Consider the following 17,513-nt stretch of genomic DNA (forward strand, 5'->3'; position numbering starts at 1 on the left):
CATCAACCGGCCCGTTCCTTCACATCTTGGGTTTTGGACACTGTACCTGGTAATGGTCTGATGCTATTTACACGTCACAGCGATGATCTCCGATAAAAACAGGAGTAAGAACAGCAACAACAACAAAACCCTCACTTTTGCAGTGTCTCCATTCATTTACCCTGCAGCCCCTTCATTACTAAAGCAGCAGAGACAAACAACTTCTACGCTGTCAGAAGCAACCTGCACTACCTGAATATTACCAATAAAATATCCATAGCACGAAAAGCCACAGCTGATTCTTTGCAAGACGGAAGGCTTTCTTCCTCCATCCACACCACTGGCAGCACAGCAGAGAAGTCAATAGCTGACTGGCAAACCTCATCAGCAGAAAAAGTGAGGCCCACAATCTGTATTTTTGGCCCCTTCTAGATTCTCATTGTGTAGATTTGGAATGCACTGATTGAGAAGAGAGCTGACAACTCTAAAGACCACTGTGACAATAAGCATTGGTTTCTGCCATTCCTTTATGCAGCACAACCCAAACTGACCTACACTGTTAAAAATATTTCTTGTAACAGGCACAAACACTGTAAAAGATATATGCTTGCATACAAGCCTCGTTTAAAAGAGATTTTGTATTAATTCACAATTAATATTTTTATTGTTTTTTGCATAGTATCCAAACTAATTTAGCTAATTTCTTAAAGCTTGAATATACCTTCAGAACAGTGATGTTTTAATAGCAACATTATTACCAGAAATCTCTTTATGAAATTGTTCAGATGATGGAAGTTAAACATTTCAAAATCTGACCAGCAAATTTTGACAATATTGTCTAATACATGCCAAAATTTTATAATGTAAAGAGTATCAACAAATGATTTTTTAAAGGAGCAAGGATTATTATATTTCATATACATTTAGCATATATCCTTGTTTGAAAACATACATTTAACATTTAATACATACAGATTAAATGAAAGGAAATAATTTGCATTTTCTGTACCTCATCTTACACTATGTAGCAATGATAGGCAAGTATGCCCAGAAGAACAATGTCCTGGCAAGGCATACAAATTCAAATAAATCAGATTAATTCCAAATTAAAAAAACAACTGTTTAACAACTAACCCCCTACCCTATCTCTCTATACCCTCCCCCCCACCCAAAAAAAAAAAAAAAAAAAAAACAGGAAAAAGAAAAAAGAAAAAAAAAGACATACTAAACTTTCTACTTGCTAACACTAATGTGGAAAAACCCAGACACCTGCATACATTTTTATTCTCTTACATATTGTCAGTAAATAATTATCTTCAAGTTACTCCTCTTTTAGACCTGAAATGCCAGGAATTTCAAACTTGTCCACAAAATGCAAAGCTCCACTTAAGCTAATCAAGACCCTGGTGAAAGTGAACAAAGGAAGCCACTGGAGTATTTTCTGCCATGTAAGATTTAAATAAAGAGTAGCCACATTTCTCTAAATGTATATGTACAGCTGAATGTGCTACATGAAATTTAGATGAGCGTTCATGTAAGTTCATATTTAATACAGTATATTTTTAATAACTATATTTTAATACAAATATACAGTATGGTATAAACTCATATATTAGCTTTGGAGGCATTTTAAAGATTCTGAAGCACTAACAAACATAGTAAAAGCAAATATACTCAATGATAGTTGATATATACACACACAAAAATTTGTATTTATTTGATCATTCTTTTCTATTCTAAGTATCTAAGCTCCCAAATGAAAACATCATAAAAAATTGTTGACAAATAATGTTCTTATTGAACTTTCTTGACCATTTTGCCACTGATTTCACCAGGCTTAACACTTAAAGATTCAAATGTTACTAAAATAAAGAGATTAAGTACAGTTAAAACATACCATTAATTTTAAAATGCAATTCAAATAGAAGGAGAAGAAAGCAGAAACTGAACTAAGGCTTACCAGTTCTTAACAATTTATTATGTAGATTATATTCATCAGCCTAAAAACAAATATCCTAAAAACAAAAGCAATCATTTTATGCCAATTACCTCAATACTCCTCAAGAGAATGCAATATAGTGTAAGTACATTTCACGGCACCTACTGTGGTCAAATCTATTTTAACTCCCTTGTTTTCTAATCAAGGTACATACTATTAATAACTAATCAGTATTAAATTACATAAAATCTACTTGTAACTGAAAAAACAACATACTGTTTTATATATAAACAATTTCTGATCCATGCACGAAAAAGCTATTAATATGTAGATCTTAGAATATTTTAAACATTGAACATACTATCATATACAAACACTAGAACAATTAGTCTTTGCAAAAGCACAGTGCTTCAACTGTAGCCATTTTATCAGTCTAATCTTGGTTCATTTACAGTTGTTCTTACGTAAAGATTAATTCTTCCTCAGATGACCATTTATCTGTGCAAAGTTTAGCAATAAAACCACAAAAAACATGGATGGACTATCACTTTACAGTAAGTCTTTGATAGTTTTCAGCTAAAAAGAAATTACTATTACAAAAGTAAAATGATCTGCCATTAAAAAACTCCACATAATTGCTAAATATAAATAAACTAATGAATAATTATATATAAATAATATAAATAAATTGATGAAGAATGTAAAGATTCTTTGGGAAAAACAATATACCAATTACATTATTAAAAATAATGAGATTTTACTGCTCAAAGTATACATCAGATCGATTTTTAGACACATTTGCCATCTTCCAAAAAAGTTACACAGTCATTAAATGTAAGACATCATATTAAATAGAAAATAAAATGCATTTTTTGTTAGCAAACAGCTTTGTATAAAACTTCTACTGAAGACAACAGATCAAATTTAAGGAACCTTCTCAACCTGAGTGTTTTGAATTTAAATAATTTTAAACATTTTCAAATCTGGTAGAACACATTTTAGGTTCTTTAGTAGTCTTTTTAATTCTTGAGGAAAAGGCAGCACTGCTGCTGAAAAAAATCATCTGACAGTCTACTTTCTTGGGGCAGATTATCATGTATAGTCCAGGAGAACTAAGCACTCATGCATATATGAGGGAAGATGTAATATTTACTGCTGCATTAAGTGTTAGCAGAAGCATGAGTTAACACAAACAAAAACCTCTTCAAATTAGTCCAGAGATTTTATCTTCAGATGTACTATATTTCTGTCTGAAAGTCTTGAATACGAGTTTCATCTTGAGCAGACCTTTTGAAATCTTTTACTCTCTTACCAGCTACAGTCGAATCCCCCATAATTCTTTCTTCATGCATAGTTCTGGTAAAGTCAATTGAGACATTGGATCTATATAAAGGATCTATATAAAGAAACTCTTGATTTCTGATATTGTTTGTTCATGCATCTGCCTTTAACCCAGATCAATCACCTTACAATTAACGTCTATCTTTAATCATTATCAGTAATTCCTCAAGTCAGTTAAAAACACTTTTAAAAAATTTACTTTTTTTTTTTGTTTCTATGTTCCATTAGCTTCTAAACCAGAACCACACACAATGAACAGGATGCGATGCTGAATGTCCTATTAGTTAAAATTAATGTGCATGCTACAGGCACAGACCTCTGTACAAGGAACACTGTATGCATTGCATTCATAGTCCTCACCTTTTAGGGTTAACTTATACCCTATATTCCCTATCCATTAAACAGTTTTGTAACAAAACTTCCAATATGAAATCATTAAACAAACGTGATTTTGATTCATATAAAACATTTATTAAAATTACGTACTTTCATTAACACAAAAAACAATGAAACAGACAAACAAAACACATTTGGCACAGCCAAATGAGAATTTAATTGCTGCAGTGGAGAACTATTAAGTATGGTTGTGAAACGAAAACTTTTTGGCTAAATGCATTTACAAATATTTGAGGACCATATTATCCCCCTAAATTTGTAAACAGTTCGTTCCCTCCTTTTTGAACAGGGGACTCAGCCTCACACCTCAGCAGGAGGTCTACGTGTTTGACAGGGGGCCTGGAACAGAGGAAGATTGTGAAGGAGTCTGCACCAAGAGTGCCCATCCTTCTCCTTGTGAACACAGGTATTGTAGTTTTTCCCATACCTACTACTGCATCCTATTAGCCCCTGCAACTAATCAGAGGTCCTGGGCCTCTGATTTTTGGTTGGCCTCAAATTTCTGTTTTCCTGAATAGTTGTTCAAGTTCACGAGATGCTTTCCATGCAAGAGTGAACTTCATTCCCCTCCAACAGAAGGTGTGCACACATGGCAAGGGCTCTTTTTCACACTGGGAGCATTTCACATATTTCTTCTACCACCCTTTTCTCCTCTGATGGAATGACGTGGGACTGAGCAACTTTTCAACACGAAGATTTAAAAAAGTATTATCAGTCCAAGAGCTTTGCATTGAAGAAGCTTTGCAGACCACTGGTCAAGTCAATTTAGCTATGTAAGACATTAACTACTATATATTCACAGTACCAAAGAGCAGCATATCATGAAAATTACATAAAAATTACAAAACTTTTAAGTTAATGTATACACATCACATTAAGTTGTATAATTTAATGAAGCAGAACTGAACCAAGCCCTAGTTTATTGTACATTTTAGGCGCTATACAGGGATGGCCCTCAAGTTTTGAAGCATGAAAGCAAGTTTAGTGCACTTAAATATACAACAAACCCACAAAAAATAAAGAGAAAAAAAGAAAGAGCGTAAATGAAATACTTCCCATAACAATATCCATGTAACAGGCTTAAATCCACTCTATGTTGTCCTGTTTATTGAATGAATTTCACAGGTCAGTGGGACCACTTCACATGAGAAGACTGAGTAGAATTTGGCCTATCAGCATGGTAGTACCCATGAGAGAACAAGGGATGTACTGGCTTGATTACATTAAGGATGAGTTTTTGTCTACTGTTGAAATCATTATTGAATTTCCATTCACCTGACTATAATATTAAATATCTGGGAGAGGCGACAGCAAGCAGGTTTGTTAATAATTCTTTGATCTTAACCCAACTTCACTGTCAACAAATGGCTAATTCTCAAAATGTGCAATCTGTCTGTCTTAAACCAGGTAATTAATCCATGCAAAGTAGCAATATCCCTCAAATACTGGAAGTAGTTAGTGGTGTGTCCAAAGTCTAAAGAAGCCAGGTTGGTCTTTTAGATGCATTCTAGATTTTAAAATGTACCTATTTCTTACACTTCCAAAATAACAAGTTTAAGAATATTCAGAAATCACCACACATGGTCAGCAGAGGCTTTTAAAAACCCTGTATTTCCACCACAATTGTATTATTACTAATAGCTCATAAAACCAAACAAGACTTCGATTACTAGCTCGAAAAATGCAGTTGTAAAATGAAATGAAACATTTTAAAAAATTATAGCACAGACACACTACTAAGAGATTTTGAAGACACCTGCATATTGCAAACAACTAAGTTCCTTATTCTAGTCTACTTAAAGAACACAAGGACTATCCTTTTTACCCTGAGCTTCAGCCCAAGGATTACTTTGGTACATGAGTTTATAGAACCATAAACAAGGAAAGTTGTAACACAAATATTAAAAGTAGCCTCATGAGGCACTAAAATAAAAGCAATCTACAACAAAAAAAATCCTCAACACTGCATACCTGTAAATTACTATGAGTAACTAGATGAGACCTCTCTCCGAGAACAGATTATCTTTGTCTGGTAGGAAAGCCACTGTTTGGCTATGTTCATGAGAAGTACACACTTACGAGTGTAATTATAACAACATTAGTGTTTCTTAATACAGTATCATAAATTCTGTAGTAGCCATGGAATGTCACTCAGATTTTGTAGACAAATTCGTACACACCAAAAATTGATTACACATGCACTCACTCAAATACAGTTGTATCTGATAAATACTACCCTATGATGCTAACAAAACCAAAACAAACCTTTCAAAAATCCTTCTCCCACCTCCCTCCCTCCTTCCCAAAATGTAATTCTAGCACTAGATTAGACTTCTGGAATAAAAAAAAACTGATTTTTTGAATACCAAATTGATAATAGAGCAAGGATACACTACGTACTCTCAGAGAATTAACTTTTCAAATTATTGACAAAGTTAATTTTCAAAGTTATACACATGGGATAATTAGGACACTAATCCTTTCAGAGTATCAATGAATTCATAACTGATTTCACTACAGCTCTTACTTATCTGCTAAAAAGATATACCCAAATTTCTATTTACGTGCCCTATATTCTAATTTCTGTTCTTCAGAAGAAACACATATTTTTGGCATAATTTGAAAAATCCCCACTTTGTTTTATAATGCTGTTTAAAACCACAATTAAATACATTTCAAAGCCATAGCTTGATTGTAAACAGTAAGAAGAAAAAAAAAAAGAACTGAAGTATGGCTCAAAAATGATTCCTGAAATATTCCACTTGCAAGGTGAGCTCAGAAGCTCGCACTCCTTCCATTACCCAAAAGCGCCCCTTTTCTTGAAAGTCAGTAAGACTTGCACTGTCACTACGTCTGTTTCATTCACGTTTCTACTATGGTAGCTTCAAACTCTCTTTCCTCCTATATCTTCACCTTAGCCTCACAGCTGCATGACTGCATCCTGGCCACCCTTCCACAGTGCCAGCACTGCCCACACTTATTTGTGGGGACCGTGTGGTTTCTCAGATGGGACAACTGATGGAACTCAGATGTGGAAAAACAAAATTTCCCCAACTGGGTTCACCGCGCAGCTTCACAAACACTTATGCTAGTCCAACAGCGAGAGTGCTATAAAAGCTCTTGAAGCTTATTTAAGCAGCGGCACTGCTGCCAAATGTAAAACCGTGGCTGCAGGACCCCCACTACGAAGGGTGGCTGTAGGAGGTTCAACCTCCACCTGTTCACCACACTGCTACTGCAAAGACAACTCAGCTGCCTGCAGAGCAGCTGCTGACCTGCTGCACATTACAGCTTTGCATGTTAAGAGAAATCAAAATCAGTGCCAGTTTTCCTTAATACAGCAGACTGTAAAACTTGCAGCAGTTTCCACAGCTGCTCTGCAAGCAGCTGAGCCATCGCTGGGGTGGGGATCTGGAATTCACTCTAGCCACTTCCCAAGGAGTTAACCCTCGTTTTAAGTCAGGACCAGCCAGCATAACCTGAGAAAAACTCTGGACACCAATTACTCCAACTGAATATGCGCAATCAGAAGCACTTCCCAGCCCCCCACGCAGAGGCGATGACTGATACTCTGCTAACATAAAAGCAATTTAAGGATTCACTGCTTTTACCAGGGATAACCAGCAAGCAAAAGCTTCTAGTCCAGGGGGACAACCATCCCTTAACAAGAGCTAATTATCAGTCATAAAAACTTTGTATCTGCAATGATAACTTTCAGCTGATTTAAAGAAAGGAAAAAACACCCTTACGTACAGGGAATGAAAAGACAAACTGTATATCCTTATTTGAGTTCATTTAAGAAACATCATAAATGGTTTCTAAGATCTTAAATTAAACCTTTAAATTCTCTTTTATATACTTTCATGAAACTTCACAGAAGCACATCTTGCTTCTACTGGCATCAGTAGGGAAAAGACAACAGGCCTTTACTGAAATGGGTTATGTAAGGATAACAGATTAAACAGTATTTAGATGAGAGCATATTTGTACAGCATCTGAAACAAAATTCAGAACGGGCTTAGATGTACTTACAACCCTAATAATCTAGCTGCAAACCAGGACAAGCAATAACATTTTTCCCAATTTGACAATTCATTTCCTTTTAGCTTAGGTTCATGTATCTGCTTTGGTATCTTCTGTTTGTGCCCCAGACAAAATATCCTCTTCCTTCCAGTATCCCAACCCCCGTGCACAACTTCCTCAGTCTTGGAGAAAAGGACAGCATGGTCTGGAAGGGTTTGCTCTGTCAAAGAGGGAGACCTCTCTTAAAACAAAATAGTCCCATTGCAGGCTTCTGTCATTAGAGCATTCATGATTTTTGCTGGTAAACATTTAAACTTGTTCAGCAAAATCCAATCAATACCATTTAGCTTTAATGGGACTTCTCGCTTAAATACTACATATGTCTACAGATAAAAATGCACTGTAATGTTGGTTTTAGATGTAAATAGATGAAATCTGGAAGGTATTTTCACAGATGGCAATTCCATAACTTAGATACCAGAAGTTTCTTCAGTCAACTGTCTTAAATATTCAAGCTCTTAGGGAAGTATTTTGCCATCTGTCTATGCATCCACAGGTAGGACTTAAAATGTAGGGCTTAGACTACTTAGTAGTTAAAATAAATTTTTAAAATCCCAAACAAGGCTGCTCTGCAGTACACCACAAACCCACAGTCCCCATAATTTAACATCAGCTTTCTCTGTATGCCTCAACACAGCTGCTGAGTGCCAAAGCCTGTCCCCGACCTCCAGCACCATAGACTATGTGCGGTGGGGCTGCCGAGCACTTCAACACCCATGTCTTCAGCACAGGTCTGATCTCTGCCAGATCTCTTATATACATGCTCACTGCAGACACGGTTATTCCACATTCACTTCCTTCCTCAGCTTCCCTGTCTAAATCCTGATAGCCACTTTTGTTTTGATTAGGACCGGGTTTGCCTGGTCCCCAGCAGAAGTCAAGGGAGGCAAGTTTGGAACAACACACGCTGCATGGAGGCTTGTGTACTTCAAACAGGCATTGGTATGTGCCATTTAACAACAAAGAGCAAAGCAATATTGATCTCACTTGCTCACCCAGAACTTCCAGTTCTCCTGAACAACTAAGTAGCTTTTACAGGCTTCTACCATAGCAATGCAAAAATGGAAAAGATGTGCTGAATGAATGAATTCATCCTTGTGAAAGCACAGAATCACATGTCACAGCATCAGAAACAGCGTTCAGTGTGTTATGCCGTGCTCAACCTTATCCTAGAAAAAGTAGTATAGCTACAACATTAGGATCTAAAAGACTAGGCACCTGATTCATCATCAAAAAGGATGTTTGGCCAAATTAAAAAGAAAGAAAAAAAAAGACTTTTCAGGAGTCTAATTTTCCCTTTATTCTTGTGCTTATAATCATACCCCAACAGTCTCAGTAATTTTCCCTCTCTCTTTTGTTCTATGTTATTGCTGCAAGTACCTGTAAGAGCAAAATTTACAATATACAAACTAAAGTGCAGTTCAGAACAGTGCAGGAAAGGCTCACTGCAAGAAGAAGCAAAAAGAAAAGGCTCTCTTCTATCGTTATCAGATCTTGCAACAACAGTAACTTGCAGCAACAGTAAAAGTTAGATGAAAGTGAGAAATTTCAAACCAGCCATGTTCGTTTTAATGAGAAAACAAAATACACCAACTCCTGCACGCTGCTCCTCCCTTCCTTCCTCTCCCCATCTCATAAAAGAGCATCCCAAAGAAGGATCACGTTTTAAGGTCCCAGTTCAGAAATCCTAGATCTATCCCTGAATGCGGTAAGAATTTTGGACTGCAGTCAGGTCCAAGCAAACATTTTCTAATCTGATCAACCCATCTCACACTGAAAAAACATATAACACAGAACATGAAATTATAACCCTTGAAATTCACAAACGTATTTAATGGCATCTATTTACACAGTACCCTTCCCTTCAGTATCACCTTTAACGTATGTGCTTTATGCTTAACAAAGAAAAGTATAGGTTTCTGACATATCCATGCAAAATATATGCAAAAGAAAGAAGAATCCAGAGCATTTACACTTTATCACCAGCATTCAAAAAACACTGTAGAGAAGTTGCATGTACAATTTTGAGCATGCAGTAAGGCAAACCTCCTGATTTTATTAAAGCTCAAACTCTTATTAGTTCTTAGCAATGAAAACCTTTTTTTCCCATGTGCATCACAAGAAATTTCGCTCACTTCACCTCTCCAGTCTGTTTCGCCCCTTGTTAAATTTAAGAAAAAAATCTGTATCAAGAGCTGTTTACACATAACTATGTGCAAAATTCACATCATAAAAGAGAATTAATCTATATTACCTATTCCATGCTAACCTACTAAAAATCCAAAATACAATACTGAGCCAAATTAAGTAAGGTGCACAGTCCTTGTATTTAAGAGCTACAAGGGACTGACATTGCTACTTTTTTCTTTTTTTTTTTTTTTTTTTGGTGGAAGAAACACTGGACTAGGCACGCTGCTGGATTTGCCATGGGTTGTCTCAAAAACCTGTAATTGTTATACGATACTGAATGACTCCAGTACATGGCAATGACACAAACCATCAGAGTAAAGCAAATAAAAAATAATAAAAGACAGGAGTGTAAATGTATGGGTGTACCTTATTTACATTGCACAAACACGCAGATGCACATATGTAATCACTGACATGTTTCTGCCTGAAATGATGCTTGTAACTCTAGGTACCTCATTACCAGAAGGGTAACAACAACCTAAAGGTAGTTCAGAGTAGATCAATCAAAATGATTAGTGCTGTAGGAAGGACTTAAAAGGGAGAGTTAAAAACTCAATACTGCAGCTGTTACATGAACAGAATTTTCACTGAGTGAAGGAGGGGGCTTAAACACAAGCATTGTCTGCTAAAAATAGATATCAATATAATTGTTTAATTAGTGAAGCACTGACTTTAGAAAAATATGACCACAATCTGCACACAACCAAGGAGAACTCCAAGATGGAAGAAAGAAAAATCATTCACTGCACGCTTTAAAAAATAGATATAATGAGCTTAAACTATTACAAGAATTTTGACTCCACATTCAAGATGTTTTTGCTCACAGCAAGATCTCATAAACTGAGCATAACCTCACCAAGGAAAGGTAAGATAAGGCAATAAAAATATTGTCGCTAGGTTCAAACCAGCTTTTACCAGACTTGGACTGAGTAAGGTGGAAGCTTCTTTCTTCTACTTAGACTGCCTGATTCCATAAAATGATTTTAGTAGCTACAAACATTGCAGAATGGGTGATCGCACGCAGAAAAACGTGCACACTTAAACGATGAACTCTTTTCAAAGCAGCTTTAAACAGCAATATTTTGTTTCGACAGATTAATAAACTAATGTCTTTGCCTTGAAAGGAACCTTTCACATGACTAAATTTTTCAAACAAATGAGACTAATAAGAATAGGGTCCAATCAAGCAGCCTACTCCGTTGTAGGAGCCGACTGTTAAATATCATTACTGATTTAAAGGCATTTTTATGCTCTGGCTGCTACTGGTACCATCGGTCAGGTAGTCAGCTAACACAAAGCGTTCTGTATACCAGTATGAATTATCCAAAACGTACTCTGAACCAAAATATATGCTGCTTCTCTCCATTTCTTTAAACAGAAAAATTCTGCTTTGGACTGATGGAAAGAAGATAATGTCAACGTGAAGTTTATGTACATTGCAGGTTTCATCAGGAAGAAGAAAGCAAGAAACATACTTGCTTTGTTCTAGGAGTAATCCATTACGGGATATTAATCAATGCGCTCAGTAAAACATAGCTCTAAGAAACACTCAGAATGACTGAGGCGCACCGTTCCTGTACAACCAAACGTGCTGGTTTTCAGTGCATTTTACACCACGACATATCTTAGACACCTAAAAATACTGGCAAATTGCAGATTACTGAATTGTTAACAAACATTTCTAAAATTCCCTTCATGTAGAAGGTTCCATCCTTTAGCGGAGGGGGCACAACACAGCAGAAATCCAAATTTACCACAGACTTTCCAATTTTTTTTCTATGACTACTTTCAATTGTGGCCCAACACCTTGTCTAATACTACTTAAATGTATCGCCTCATCATGCAGTTCAACACCTTTCAATTTCCACAGTTCTAATATCATTGTTTCCAAACGTATCTTTTTATTAATAATGCTGCTGTACTTTAAATGCTTGTCCTCTATTATTTGAGAAGCAACAAGAATAACGTGCATTAATGTAAAATTAGATGAAAAAATAGTTTTGTTTTGTTTTTTAATAATCCATAAAGTAAATTTACAGAACTGTAAAGAGCAATGTCATGACTTGAAAACGTACAATGAGGGGAAGATGGTGAGGGGGAAACAGGAGGACAAACAATCCTATTTCAGTAAGTATTTACTTAATTCAATTCTTAAAGGAAAAAAAAAGTAGTAGCAAAGGCGGGTGGCACCTCTATGCCAGTACAAAGGAAGAAGCGTAAGAATTCAATAAATTCACTACTTAATTCCACACTTTGTCTGTAATTCCAAATGCAAACAGCAAATACTGATGGCCAGGCCCTTAGGCATGGGGGATGTTTAACACGCCGAGGTCAGAAATCCATTCCACCACCACAAGGAGCAAGACCACATGCCACAGAAGCGCTGTAAGTTTTAGTCACCTTTATATTAATTCATGAAAAGCACATTGCTCGAAAAAGCCTGGTGAAAACTAGCACAAAACGAGGCCGGGCCACCAAATGGAACAGAAAAACGGGCTCCCTGTGCAGTCATGCAACAACCCTCCCTCCTGCGTTGCAAACGTCATAGAAAATGGACAACTACGTAAAAAGTTAAGATGCCTTTTTGCCTCCCTAACATGGCCCTAGCCAAGCCCAAAATGGTCTCTTCACCTATCAGATGCTGCTCCTCTGTTCCCTGATCGCAGAGGAGAGCGGTGAAATTCAAAACAGCGCTGTTGCAACTGGAGACTAACACAAGGACCAGGGGAGGTCTACACACGCGCCTTCCCCACAAACCACGCTGCAGAACTTGGGAAAAGCTCCCTTCAGCTTACGATTTTACAAGCCGCCTGCATCTGAAACTCCTTCACCTGAAGGCATTCAGATACAGGCTTCCACATTCACAACAGCAACACCATTCATGCTGGTACGCTTAAAAAATAAAAACAATGGCCACAGGCTTCTTCTCTAACAGCCCTACAGAGACCATGCTTTTGGTCTGACTCCTTAATCGTTGCATTTTTTTTTTTTTTAGGCAGGAATATTTAAAAATCAACCAAACAAACCACACGCGTGTTTCAGTTTATCACCACGGGGACACTCTCAGGCCTGAATTACTGCAAAATAACACTATAATTATGCCTCAATTGCACTAACTAATCTCAAACGAGCTTTTAAAAAACAATTCGAGGTTTACAAGAAAAGCGTTTAAAATGCATTCAAACGTTACCTAAAGGAAAAGATCTTTATTTATCCCTTTCTGACTTTAGTTTTAAGCAGATTCCAAGGAAAAGCGTATCTGCTCCCGACCGGTGGGGTGACAAATTATAAACGTGGTTAAAAAGAAAAATGTAGCATTTAAAAATAAATAAAACACACGGGAAATGTTTTAAATTGAGGAGTAAGAGACGAGGAAACAACATCATCCTTTTGCACAAATCTTCGGCCGCAGAGGCTGAGCTCAATCTAACGATCTTATTTACTCCAATTGTGTGCTGCCAACAAAACAATTACCTAAGGCGACTTTTTAATTACAGATGTACCTAAATGCCTAGGAAAAAACAGGTTACTTCTCTCCACGTGAAACCGGAGCCCCACTGAGCTCAACCAGAAGCGGCAGGCAGAGATGGAAGACAAAAATGGGTCTTACTTGGTGTACAAAGACATCAACTGGAGACTCCAAGGGGCTTCCCTCTCGGTTACTCATGGAGATGAACCCGAATCCCATTCTCACATTGAACCATTTGCAATGGCCGGTTCCGTGCAAAACCTGGGATTCCTCCTCTTCTTCCTGCTCCGGCAACTTCCCGGGCTCCTCTCCACCTTTACTCGCCCCTGCTGAGGAAGAGGGAAAGGCGGAGGGGGGTGGGGGGGGGGGGGAGAAAAGAGAGAGGGGGGGGACAAGATGCAAAGCAGAGTTAAATTCTGGTAACATCCTTTGGCCACTGTGTAAAGGAGTTACTTCCGAGGAAACAGAAAAAAAAAAGAAAAAAAAAAAAAGCGAACACAACGCAATCAAAAACAAACTGCGAAAAGAGCTTTTTTTTTTTTTTTCCCTAAATTCAAAAATAAACAACCTTCTCCCCAAAACGCGTTAAAAATAATTAAGAAATAATAATAATAAAATCACCAGAGGTTACGGAGAGGAAACCCCGTGCGCGGAGGCTCTCCCTCTCGCCCCGCACAGGGCAGCAGCCCACGTTTCGCTACATACGTGTATTTTTCCATTTAACTCCATCTTTCAGCCACATTACAGCGCAGAAGGCGATACTTTACTTGAGTATTGCTGCTTTAAGACCGATCCCATAGCTCAAGAGCAACTCGCAGGCAAATTAGTCTCTCGTTGCAGGGCGCAGGAGCGGGGGGCTCGGGGGGGAGGCCGGCTCAGGAGGGGTGGAAGGGAGAGGAGAAGCCAAATTGGGGCGATTGCACAACTGCCTATTGCACACGCCGCGCGGAAACCACTATTTTGCACCGCGCATCCATCCCTCCTCGGAATAAACTTTCGATTAAAGTTGGGACAGGTGTAGCAGCGTTTTCTCATCCCAGCACCGCGGCTGCGCTTAATCAAACAGGAACAATTCAAACAATAGCCCCCTGAAAGCTTCTCGAGCCCTGAATCGGAGTGGGCGGTACGGAACAGTTTTGGAGAGCCGTAACAATGGGTTTGCAGCAAGCCCCCTTGCGCGGGCCGATTAAAAAAAAAAAAAAAAAAAAAGAGAAAAAAGAAAAGGGGGAACGGCGAGAGGGGGGAGCCGGGGAGGGGGGAGAAGGGAGGGAGGGAGAGGGGGGGAGAGCGAGCGAGGCAGCGAGCGAAAATCAGAGTAAAACAATAGAAAAAAAAAAAAAAAAAAGAGAGAATTAACCTTCGGCCATGTTGCCCCACGGGCCCTCTGCTCCAAACTCGTGAGATGAAAACTTTCCCTTTGGCTCGAAGCGGTCTTCTGCATTAACCTAACATCCTGATTTTGAACGATCCCAAATTTCGCTCGCATGGTCTAATGTGCGTTCCCTCTTTGGATTTTCCCCTTTCTCTCGCGCTCGGTTTCTGGCCCCCTGCGCACACGTGACTTTGTCAATTACATGCTTTCTTGCTACTAATTTCGCATCGGATCCTGGAGGGGTTGGCGAGAGGCAGGCGCAGCCAATCGCCATTGCAAGCGGGCTGACACGCCGCGGTAATTTATGAATGAACGCCGAATTTCCAGCGCCTCCTTTCCTTTTTTTTTTTTTTTTCCCTTACCCCTTTTTTTTCCTTTTTTTTTTTTTTTTTGTCCTCTTTCCCCTTTTTTCTTTTCTTTTTTTTTTTTTTATTTTTTTTCTTTCCTCTTTTTCTTTCCCTTTTTTTTTTTCCTCTTTCCCCTTTCTCTTCCTTCCCCCCCCCTTTTTTTTTTCCTTTCCCTTTTTATTTTTCCTTTCCCTTTTTATTTTCCTTTCCCATTTTTGTTCCTTCCCCTTTTTTATTCTTCCTTTTCCCTTTTTTTCTTTTTTTTGCCTTTCCCCTTTTACCCGCTCGCTTCTTCACGCTCCCCCCACCGCCCCCTCCCAGCCCCCCAACCCCCCCCTAGCGAGGGCCGCGGGACCCCGCGGCGCGGGCACGCGCGGGGCCAGGTGCGCGCGGACGAGCCGCCCCCACGTGCCCGCGCCCCGGCCGTGCCGTGCCCACCCGTGCGGGCGGGAGCGCGCCGCGGGTGCGCGCTATCACCTCCGCCGGGCCCGGGCGCGGGCCGGGGGCGCGCTTCGGGACATTTCGGGAGGGGGGAGGGGGAGCGGGGCGAGGAATTGCACTTCACAGGTTTCTCCGCCATCTCTTTCCGGGGGAGGGGATGTGATTAATGACTTCCTAAATAAGAGCCCGGTCTTCGAGCCTAGGGCTGGGGCGAACCTCAGGCGGCGGCGATTGTTCCCCGGGAGCGCGGAGGAGAGGGGGAGGAGGAGGAGGAAGGAGGGGGCGCTACCAGAGAAAAGGATTTGCTAGAGAGGAGGAAGGCGGAAAAAAAAAAAAAAAAAAAAAAAAGGCAAGCCGGAGGCAGCAGACAAAGAGAAGACGCGCAGGGCTGCCCGGGCGGTGCTGCCTCGGGGCCGGGCCACCAGCGGGGGGGCCCAGCCCGGCGCGGCCGCCTGGTGCTGCCCGGGGCGCGCCCCCGCGGCACCCGCAGCCCGCCAGCCCCCGCCGTCTTGTGGGAGCGTGGAAAACAAAACCCACCGACCACCTCCAGCACCGATTCAGGGCGCTCCGCTTTATTTTCCGCTCGCTGCCGTCAAGGTGTGAAGGGAGCCGCGAGGCGCTGCGGCTGAGCCGCCCCTGCGCTCCCCACCCACCCGCAGCGCACTTGCTGTGTTCGGGGGGCGGCGCGGCCGGGGAGGGCACCGGGACCCCCCGAAATCCCCCTCCTCGGCTCCCCCGGGTCCCGTTTGCGCCCTTTGTCCCCGGCCGGCAGCGCCGGGCGCAAGGCACGCCCGGGTGGGCAGCGGCGTGGGCGCAGGAGCGGGCGGGCGAGGGGAGCGGCAGCGCTAAATCCTGGCATTCCTCTGCAGTCCTCAACCGTAAATTTCCTACGGGTTATTTCAACAGAGGAGGTCGACTTCCTACGCTGACCCGCCCGGCAATACACCATTCCTCCGGGCACGGAGCCTCCCCCCCTCCCTCCTCCCCCCCCTTCGCCTCGGCGATTATTTTACGATATTCAATCAGCAGTAATTGTCTAGGCTCGGGTCTTACGGCCGTGCCCATTTCTAATAGATAATAAACGCACGAGACGCTAACACGCGTGAAAACCCAGCCGTGAACGCAAAACCGAGGCTACCTGGCGATAAAACTGCGCCCACCGCTTGCTGGGGGCGTGCGGGACGGCATGCTGCCATGGGGTCCCTCGCCGGCACCCCCCAAAAAGAGGCAACACATCCTGCTCAACCCCGTTTTCAAGGTCTTCAGTTTTTTTCAGATGGATTTCTTCCACCAACCTTTGGTAGAAAAATACCTCGGAGGCTCCAATTTTAGTTAAACAGCCACAAACAAGCCGTTTGAGTTCATTACGTTTAAAAGAAAGGAAGTCTTTTGTCAGCAAGTTTCATTTCAATTAAAATTTATCACGATATTTTCTTCAATGAATAAATGAAAAACTAAGAAAACTGATCGCAAAATTATTTGATTGCAAAAATATTTGTTGCCATGTACTCGCACTGTAAAATAAATGGAGATTTTGTAAAATGGAGGGGGGGATTTGCGAAGGGTCTTTACTGAGATTTCCAGGCCTCCAGTATTAGTGGAATTAAGGTTGGGGTCACTGGACTGGTCACTGGTGTCAGATGTTATCGACTCATTCATTTCCTGCAAGGGACATCAGCCTTTCAAGTTTTGTGGAAGGTAGAGAGCTGTTGCCAGCTGGGAACTCTCCGCGAAAAAAAAAAAAAAAAAAAAAAGAGAGAAAGAAAAAAAAAGGGGAAAAAAGAAAGAAAGAAAGAAGGAAAACCAAAGAGCACAAACATCTTACCAAAAATCCCCAAATTCAATCACTAAGAATCAGCCATACATTTTTGCGGGGAGGTTGGGGGGGAGCAAGAGGATAAAGGGGGAAAATCCTACAGAACAAGCCAGGTCCAGCCAAAACGGGCTGAACGGTAA

At 40.4% G+C, this 17,513-nt stretch overlaps 1 protein-coding gene across 8 annotated transcripts in view; it reads right to left on the reverse strand.

Moving 5' to 3' along the window:
* The window catches only part of LIN28B (lin-28 homolog B), a 98,127-nt gene that overhangs the window by 70,357 nt on the left and 10,257 nt on the right, over window positions 1-17,513 (reverse strand). Inside the window, exons 1-2 of one of the 8 annotated variants that reach the window (XM_068677824.1) lie at window positions 14,755-15,244; window positions 13,539-13,726 (exon numbers count right to left, since the gene is read on the reverse strand). In XM_068677824.1, coding sequence (XP_068533925.1) covers window positions 13,539-13,726; window positions 14,755-14,764 — 198 coding nt within the window. In that variant the 5' untranslated portion in view covers window positions 14,765-15,244. Of the gene's footprint in view, window positions 1-13,538; window positions 13,727-14,018; window positions 14,530-14,754; window positions 15,245-17,513 lie in introns of those variants that run through there. The other 7 variants (XM_068677825.1, XM_068677819.1, XM_068677820.1 and 4 more) reach the window with 7 other exon arrangements.

The sequence above is a fragment of the Anas acuta genome, chromosome 3, assembly GCF_963932015.1.
Source record: "Anas acuta chromosome 3, bAnaAcu1.1, whole genome shotgun sequence".
NCBI lineage: Eukaryota > Metazoa > Chordata > Aves > Anseriformes > Anatidae > Anas > Anas acuta.